The 9,280-nt window shown below is 44.8% G+C and overlaps 2 protein-coding genes across 2 annotated transcripts in view; both read left to right on the forward strand.

The window, feature by feature from the left end:
- Positions 1-9,280, forward strand: part of LOC140284586 (E3 ubiquitin-protein ligase RNF31-like) — a 423,699-nt gene that overhangs the window by 359,241 nt on the left and 55,178 nt on the right. The gene's annotated exons all lie outside the window — the stretch shown is intronic.
- Positions 188-8,780, forward strand: kbtbd2 (kelch repeat and BTB (POZ) domain containing 2). The gene is made up of 4 exons (XM_072378494.1): positions 188-393; positions 3,029-3,576; positions 5,088-5,253; positions 5,384-8,780. Exons 2-4 carry the CDS (start codon positions 3,404-3,406, stop codon positions 6,941-6,943), a joined length of 1,899 nt encoding a protein of 632 aa, XP_072234595.1. The 5' UTR covers positions 188-393; positions 3,029-3,403; the 3' UTR covers positions 6,944-8,780.

The raw sequence follows: 9,280 nt of genomic DNA on the forward strand, positions 1-9,280 counted from the left end.
ATCTTAATTTGAAATGTTAATGAAAATGTATTACGACACTGTTTTTGTAGGGAAGACAAAGTCACGTGAATATTCACCCTTCTCCAGCTGCAGTGTCTCCATCTATCCAACAGATGTCACTGTTTACCTCTGCAACAGGCCTCTTGGTGTGAGCGCATGCGTAGTATCCTCATTTGGCCTCAAGCGCTTATGATGCGCTGGGAGGTTATAGCTGCTAGGCTCTTTCACTCAACTCTTTAGCGTCTCATTTCGGCTCGAGGAGCCCACTTGACACTTTCTGCTGACGAGGAAAGCCATTGGGACGGTTCTGTGTGAGGAGCCTTTCAACGGTTTAGGCACGGACCCCTAGATTTCGACCGTTGGAGCGGTTAACGGGAGAAGTGGCTCAGTTAGGTAGCTATCTTCGTTTTTTTAGCCCTTTTCGCTGAGCGTCTGCTAGCAGCATGACCGCCCGCGTTAGGTTGTTGCCATCGTGCCTTTTCTTTAACAGTTACACTGCTGATTTGGTGATAGCGGACGCTTGACTGTATAACAAGCTGTTCGTGCACCTCAACAGCCTGACTTCCTTTTTAAACGATCCGGGAACTCTGGGGAGATGTGAAGCTAAAATTGCTAACTTGCGGCGGGTGTAAGTCAGCCGAGCGCCGCTGCTTGAGCTTGCGATGTAACGTTACATGAAGCTAGCTAATGAGCTTTATTGGCTAATTGATCAAAGACATGGATAAAGGTGTAATTTGACATGAAGCATCAAAGTTGTTTTGGCTCGTCTCTGTGACGTTACTTAATCAGGTTTAGGTAGCCCAAATGTTTATTTTGGATGTGGGTTAGGAAAAGTGCAACGGTAGTTAGCGATAACGTGCTAACGTAGCTAGCCAGCACTGGGGTGATGAACAGATAATAACGATATACACTCATTATATAGCAACGTATACTTCAAAGAAAAGCTGTTAGTTTGCAGGCTGAGGGTGCAGAGGACGATGAATGGCTGAAAAAATACCAGACTAAGTGTTGTTGAAGCTTGTGTGTCTGTGTGGCCTAACGTTAGGTGAAGGATGTTATTTCATCACCGTTGGTGCACGCTTGCAAACATCTACCGATTTCCCCGGCTTTCAAACTTAACGATGAGACAGGAAAATGCAGCACTTAAAGCCACAATATTTCAGGAAAGGGAAATCTTTTAAAAGGAAAACAATAAATGTACAGACACAATTAAACAAAGTGCATTTCTTTTAAAACATGACAGCATTTCCTTTTACAAAATACTTTATTAGAAGATAGATTTTTTTTTAGTACTTTTTAATGAGGTGTGTTATTATTATTATTGCCTGAACACATTATTGGAAAGTTGATCTCCAGACTGTGCAATAAATAGCTTAAATGTTACTTACAGTCTACCCAAATGACTCTGTCGTGTATATTTTATCATTTTTTTCTTCCTGATGTTCTCGGTTCTCATTTTTTAAATTGACTCTCATAGTTGGCAGCAATTGTAGTATTGAGTCATTACAAAATCAGCTATTATACAATGCTGTGCAGTAGCCTTGAGACACCCCTTGTTACTTCGGATATTGTCAGAAAAACAGGAAATGGGTCTTGTGGGTCACTGAAATGTACAAAAGTAAATGCAGTAAATAAGACAAAAACAGAGTTTGTTTAATTCTGATGAGCTCCAAAGTGAATATTTGTTCTGAGCTCCTTTATTCTCCACCACAGCCTGAACCCTGTTCGACAAGCTTTCTGTCATTTTTTTAAGTAGTCTTCAGGAATAGTTCTCCAGGCTTCTTGAAGGACATCCCAAAGCTCTTCTTTGGATGTCGGCTGCCTTTTGTTCTGTTCTCTGTCAGATGATCCCACACTGCTTCAATAATGTTGAGGTCTGGGCTCTGAGGAGGATTCATCCCTCCATAAGACCTGTTGCCACTGATTTTCAGTCCACTTCTTGTGTCATTTGGCATATCTCAGCCTTTTCTCCCTGTTTCCCTTCCTTAAGAATGGCTTCTTGACAGCCACCCTTCCATGGAGACCATTTCTGATGAGGCTTGGGCCAACAGTAGATGGATCAGCTGAAGGTTCAGAGCCTGTGTTAGGTCTTTGCTGGAATTTTTCCTCTTTCTTAAGGACATCACTTTCAGATACTGTTCATCTGCTGTAGATAGTTTTTTAGGTCTGACACTTCTTCTTTTGTCCTCCACTTGTCCAGTTTCCTCAAATGTTTTAAGGACACACTGCACACCATGCTGAGATATGCCAAGTTTTCAGCTAATAGCTCTTTGGGAATCACCTTGTTGCTGCAAAAATCCTATTTTCTGTCTGTCAAACTGTGTTATCCTTGGTGTTTTTCATAGATGAATCAAAAGAAATGGGAACAAATTATGTGTCTTTGTGACAGGCTGCTAGTAACAAAGTGCCTAAAGATACAATTTAAAACTGGCTCTTTGCTAAGTTGTTTGTTGTATTTAGACAAAACACTGGTTCATCCCTTGAGTTAGGAACCTTTTTTCTGCTTGAATGATTCATAGGTCAGAGTTAAGTTGTTTAACAAACAACAAGGACTGGACTGAAAATTAGTGAAAAAGCAGCCAATGTCCAAAGAAAAACTCTGAAAGACCTTCAGAAAGTCTGGAGAACTATTGCTCAAGACCACTTTAAAAGTCTGGCTTCGAGGAAGGAAACATGAAGAAATGAGGAACAAGACTTTTACACAGAATTGTGTCTCTCAGATTAGATTGTATTCACTTTGACCTTAATATACCTATGATGACCAATAATGACAACATCAAGGATGAATTTAGTCAGATTATCTGTTTGTAACCTACAAAACATGACAACATTTAATAGAGTAGCTGAGATCCCAAAGACGTTGGTCACATTAGAAACGCACTGGAAACGTGCTCTTGCCAAACTCTTTTAATGCCTAAATGAAGGCATAAAGATCATCTGAGCTTTTTGATGGGGCTCAGATATGAACATCTTGTGTCTGTGGATTTTAAACTCACCTCTGCCCTTATTTGTCTCCTGTGCTTTTCAGACAAACACCGTTGTGGCAGTGCTGCGGCAGTGATCTCGCTCTCGCTACCTCCGCTTCTGGGTGCCTTACTGAATGACTTCAGATGACAGATAGTCCCACAAGGGGAAACCCCTTCCTCACCCCGGACCCCCCCCTTCCTTTGGATTCCTGACGGTGACACGGGTTCGCCTCAACCTTATCATCCCAGCTCAGCTTTCAGCAGGAGGACAGCCTGCCACACAGGAGTTAAACACCTCCACTTGGGCCAGTGGAGGTGTTGGGGAGCTTTTGCTATTAAGAATATTATTATTATTTTTTTTCTCCCAGTTGGTTTGAGTCCGGTCCTGCCGGCTGTTCGAGTTTTCAAAACTGGGGCACGATTCATGGGATGCGACCATGTCGGATCTTAGTGAGCGCAGGCCGGTCAACACGGACTACGCTGTCTCTCTGCTGGAGCAGCTCAAGTTCTTTTACGAACAGAAATTACTGACTGATGTGGTGCTGCTGGTGGAGGACACCGAGTTCCCCTGTCACAAGATGGTCTTAGCCACGTGTAGCTCCTATTTCAGGTGAGTATTTGTCACTGTCGGGTGTGGAATAACACATGTTGGACCAAATTGTTTTTGTCAAACCGGGTGAGACTGTGTTTTGTGTGTTCCTCTTTGACGGTTATGACTGTAAAAGGGGGCTGCAACCACATTCTGCAGCAGTTTCTCTGTCTCCGATATAGTTTTACCTCAAAAGAAACAAATCAATCGCTAACAGACAGTTTACTCGAGTCCATCTGGAGGCCTCTTTCACACAGTGTGGTATAATGAAGGGAACGCACGGCAGTGACTGACAGAGCTGCAGCCTCCTCTGTGGGAAGAGTCCATCTGTACATGACGGCAGCTCATGCGGCATTCAAACACACAGTCTGCGCCTCGGTCTCCCCACTCCCACCTCTTCCCACACACTGTTTATCTAGTGTGAACACGCAAAGCATTTCTCCCTTCAGGGTTTAGAGATGTCATGGGGCTCCCTCTACACTGCTACTCCTTCCTCTTTCTGTTTCCTCTCTGTCTCCCTCCCCTGTTCACGCATGCGTCGCCTAAAGCAAAAAAGGGGGTGGACTCCGGAGAGAGCTCGTCTTTGAAGGAGAAAGTCTGGTCACGTAGGTGTTGGTGGGAGAGAAAAAATGAGGGGGGGGGTGTAAGGGTTACGTAATTCAGTTTGGCAGCTTTAGCCTCGGACCGTTACTTCTTTAAGTTGGTTCTAAAATTTTTACATCCATAAAACCTCATCAGAGCAGATGAATAAACAGGTTAAACTATTGTTTTTCCTCTCTTGAGTGACCTGCTTCTGCAATGTTTTAGATGTTTAAAAATGTTGTGGTGATGGGACTGATAGATAAGAGCTGGTTCATACTGGCAGAGGTCTGCTGAAGTGCTTTCATAAATCTGCTCATGTGAAACCGATTAACATATAGTTTTTGGATAAATAACGACTGCAACCAGAATGCTCCGTTAATGGAGTAAAATATCCCATCTTACCTGAGCAGTATTCAACATTTTTTGACACGATCATCTGTTCAGAGGAGTTGTAATTAGCTGCAGCAGAGTCATGTTTTTGTCAGCGTCTGAGTCAAATGAACGAGCAAAAAGCGTTTAAGATGCAACTCAAGCTTCTGACTATGCATGGATGTTTTCAGCTGCTCTCAGGCGTGTATTTTAGCTTGATATTATTCCTATTTAAAACCTAAACTTTAATAAGTGCAACAGTGACTGTGCAACAAGCCTAAACGTGCATTTTCAGCTGGAGTTCTCCACACTGCCAGAATTAAAAGCGAGAAATTGATGTAGTGAGGGGTCTTCAAGAGGCAGTCGGTCGATACAATGAGATTCTTTCGTGAGATGGATCAGTGGACACTTGACTGAAGGAATTTGGAGTTGCTTCACCCACTCTAGATTATGTTTTTGCTTTTATGTCAGATCTTTAAATGACTTTGAAAGAAATAGTTTTAACAAACGTTTTGGAGATGCCGATCTTTTCCGTAGCTGTCGGCCAACGACCCATCATTGCTGTTGTCTTTCTCCTGCAGGGCGATGTTCATGAGTGGCCTCAGCGAGAGCAAGCAGACCCACGTCCATCTGAGGAACGTGGACCCGGCCACCCTGCAGATCATCATCACGTACGCCTACACGGGCAACCTGGCCATCAGTGACAGCACGGTGGAGCCGCTCTACGAGACCGCCTGCTTTTTACAGGTCAGCTAAGCCACGGTGGCGGTCTTTGTCATCCCTAAAACAGCTGTGTGCTTATTATCAACAAATCCAATATAAAGACTTCTTATGTATGCAATTATTGTCTGTTGCCCCACCCCTTCATCTCTCACAGGTGGAGGACGTCTTGCTGCAGTGCAGAGACTATCTTGTGAAGAAGATCAACGCTGAGAACTGTGTCCGCATGCTGAGCATCGGTGACCTTTTCAGCTGTAGTGAGTTAAAGCAGAGCGCCAAGCGCATGGTGGAGCACAAGTTCCCCATGGTGTACCGCCAGGACGCCTTCCTTCAACTCTCCCACGAGCTGTTGATAGACATCCTGAGCAGCGACAACCTCAACGTGGAGAAGGAGGAGACGGTGCGCGAGGCAGCCATGTTGTGGTTGGAATATAACATGGAAGCACGCTCTCAGCACCTGTCCTCTGTGCTGAGTCAGATCCGCATCGATGCGCTGTCAGAGGTGACGCAGCGTGCGTGGTTCCAGGGTCTGCCGCCTAACGACAAGTCTGTGGTGGTGCAGGGCCTCTACAAGTCCATGCCCAAGTTCTTCAAGCCTCGGTTAGGCATGACCAAGGAGGAGATGCTCATCTTCATAGAGGCCATGTCAGAGACGCAAGGCCAGAGCTACGTAATATCGACGTCCGTGCCTACTACAATAGTGTGTTACAGCCCGCAGGCAGAGAAAGTCTACAAGCTCTGCAACCCCCCAGGAGACCTGCAGAAGGTGGGAACCCTTGTTACTCCAGACAATGACGTATTTATAGCCGGCGGACAGATCCCGCTCAAAAACTCAATCACCAACCATGGAAAGAGCAGCAAGTTCCAGGCTGTGTTCCGCTCAGTCGATAGCTTTTTCTGGTTCGACGCCCAACAGAACGCATGGGTGCCCAAAACCCCAATGCTGTGTGCCCGAATCAAGCCCTCGCTCGTCTACTGCGAGGGCTACATCTATGCAATTGGTGGCGATAACGTAGGAGGAGAGCTGAACAAGCGCACCGTGGAGCGCTACGACTGCGAGAAGGACGAGTGGAGCATGATGAGCCCTCTGCCCTTCGCCTGGAACTGGAGCACATCCGTGGTGGCGCACAACTGCATCTACGTGATGACCCACGATCTGATGTACTGCTACTTCCCCCGAGCGGACACTTGGGTGGAGATGGCCATGCGCAAGACCAGCCGCTGCTTTGCCTCTGCGGCGGCCTTTGGCGACCTTATTTTCTACATCGGCGGCCTCCACGTGGTCAGTAACTCCGGCATCCGCATGCCAACCAGCACCATCGACGGCTCCTCTGTCACCGTGGAGATCTACGACGTCAACAAGAATGAGTGGCGCCTTGCCGCTAACATCCCCGCCAAGCGCTACTCGGACCCCTGCGTGCGGGCCGTGGTGCTGCTCAACTCGCTGTGCATTTTCATGCGTGAAACTCACATGAACGAGCGCGCCAAGTACGCCATCTATCAGTACGACGTGGAGCTGGACCGCTGGTACCTGCGGCAGCCCGTGTCCGAGCGCGTGCTCTGGGATCTGGGTAAAGACTTCCGCTGTGCGGTGGGGAAACTGTACCCCTCCTGTTTGGAGGAGTCCCCATGGAAACCGCCAACCTATCTCTTCTCCCCGGACGGAGCCGATGAATTCGAGGTGGACGGGGAGTTGGTAACGCTCCCCCATGTATAGCTCTCGGCCCCTCCTCCCCTGCCTGGTGGAGCGAACCAGGAGTCTGTTACACTGACGGACGAACACGAAGGGGGGGTGGGCTTCGGATATCTGCAAAACTAAAAGGGTTTGACGTCTGTTTCGTGGAGGAATCGCTGAACTCGAGGCTGATGAACAGTGCACTTGGAGCGATAACGGTTCCCCCGCAGATTTACTAGTAATCTGACAATTTCTGGTTTTGGTTCTTTATTTTTATTTTTTTTTTGTCTTATTTTGTGACATCTGTTAGATATTATGTCCGTCATACTGTTTCTACAATGTGATAATCTAAACGACTAATTTTGTGATGAGGAGGATGATGATGCACTTAACTGGTAAACCAAAATCCCCTCAAACCCCCCTTTTAGATGCTCTGCTTCCCGCCATCCTCCTCCTCCTCCTTCTTCTTCTATTATTATTGATGAAGAAATACTCCAATAATCCCACTCTGAAGGCCCAAAACATGTTTGATCTTCACGTTTTACTGTCTTATTGTTAAAGGTCATCCTGACACTGGATTGGGTATCTTTCTGAACGGGCTCATAAAACCATACGGAAGATGATCGATGTGGCTTTGTTGTCGAGAAAGTTTGACAAACATAATGCAAATTCCTTAAAAGAACTCAGTAGACTTTGAGCTTGGAGCCATTTTGAGCCAAATGATTGATTCTGTTCACATTTAACATCCAACGAAAGATCTCAAACTTTTTTTTTTTTTTTTTTTAAATTGGCTAAAACACGAGTCACGATGACATGAAACTTGAGATAAGCAGCAAATCTTTGTATTTCAAACCAAATCAGGGACCTTTTAGGCCTTTTCATTTGTTTCCATTTGAGACATTTAAATGTTTGCTGCTCTTTGCTGCTACTCTGCGTTTTATGTTGTGAACGACAACAATTTGAACGCCTCAAATTGAGATCTTGGGGTCAACATTTAGGATTTTCTGGCCATTTTTTTTTTTTTTAAACGCGATCCATTTTCAAAAAGGGATAAATGAGTTCCCAGAGTTTCCTTTTGTCGTTCAACAGTTGGAAACCCAGAAAGGATTTTTTTTTTCCTTTGGGAATAAATAAATGAGGAATTTTCTTTGGATAAACAGTTGTATTATAATTTTTTTTTTTTTATGTTGCTGGCCTTGCTGGCCTGGACAAAAAAAAAAAAAAAGCAACTTTGGGTACAAGGTATTTAAAAACAGGATCTCATTATTCCTCTAAAGGCCCTGCAGATGAAGGGAACAGCGGTCGTGGTTTTCGGGAGGAATGGGGAGGTTAAACGAGAGGTGGAGGAGGTGTAGAAAGAGGGTGACTGCAGGTCCAGCCACCTGTCGCCTCGCCTCCTTCGCGGCTCCGCCCTCCACCCCGGCTGAACCGCCACATCTGCAGCACACAGGTCTTCCACACAACCAGCAGTTCACACCTCACTCTGTCCGCCGTCACTTTCTTTCCCACCGGATCTGCAGACACACAATTCCGCTCGCAGTACAAACATAGGTTCTGGGCTCATTTTATTCGTAAGCTGCTGAAATATATAAGTATATAAATATTGAAATATATATTTTTCATATGTTTAAAAGACAGCTGTTCTAATGTGGGGGAAAATAACCAGGTCTATTTTGTATTAGTGTCTTTTTTTTTTTCTTTCTTTTAAATATCTGACATTACTGTAGCGTGATTGTGGGTAGATCTCCATTTTCCTATCGGATTGATTCTTTGAGTGAATATTGAGAAATCTTGCTGCTGATTGGTCGTGAGAAGACCGGGCTGGCCCAGGGCTGTTGCTACGGAAATCATCCCAGCAACCACTAGCATCAGTGGAGAGGGTGGGTTGGGTTGGGTTGGGTCGGGTCGGGTCGGGGTCTTCCTCTTACCTTTAAAAACATGAGCACAGGTGCTTCATGACAAACCTTACTAGCATGTTTGGCTGCATCATTTTCCTTTGGCACTGTATTTTGAATGAACGTTAATTTATTAAAAAAACATACCAAAAACGTTCTGGAAATGGTCTCTAGTGTTTGGTTTTTTTTGTTGTTGTTGTATTTAGCAACTAATCTCTAATTTAAGGGTTTGCTTTAACTTTTAGACGTTGAAAATGTTTGTAAAACTGTTTTTAGGACTTCAGGAAATGGTTTTATGTCATTAACAGCCTTGGTTTAAAACGTTACAGAAGGATAAGATGGTGTCGTGTTTGTACCTGCTCACAAATGTTGGTTAGGAATACTGTTTTGATTTTAGATGGTTTAACATTTAATGTGTGCAAACCAAACCAAAAGAGCCGTGTAGTTATTTTATGTACTTTAAATGACATAACAATATGAACAG

The sequence above is a fragment of the Leuresthes tenuis genome, unplaced genomic scaffold, assembly GCF_036924035.1.
Source record: "Leuresthes tenuis unplaced genomic scaffold, fLeuTen1.0.hap1 SCAF_24, whole genome shotgun sequence".
In the NCBI taxonomy this organism is placed as follows: Eukaryota; Metazoa; Chordata; class Actinopteri; order Atheriniformes; family Atherinopsidae; genus Leuresthes; species Leuresthes tenuis.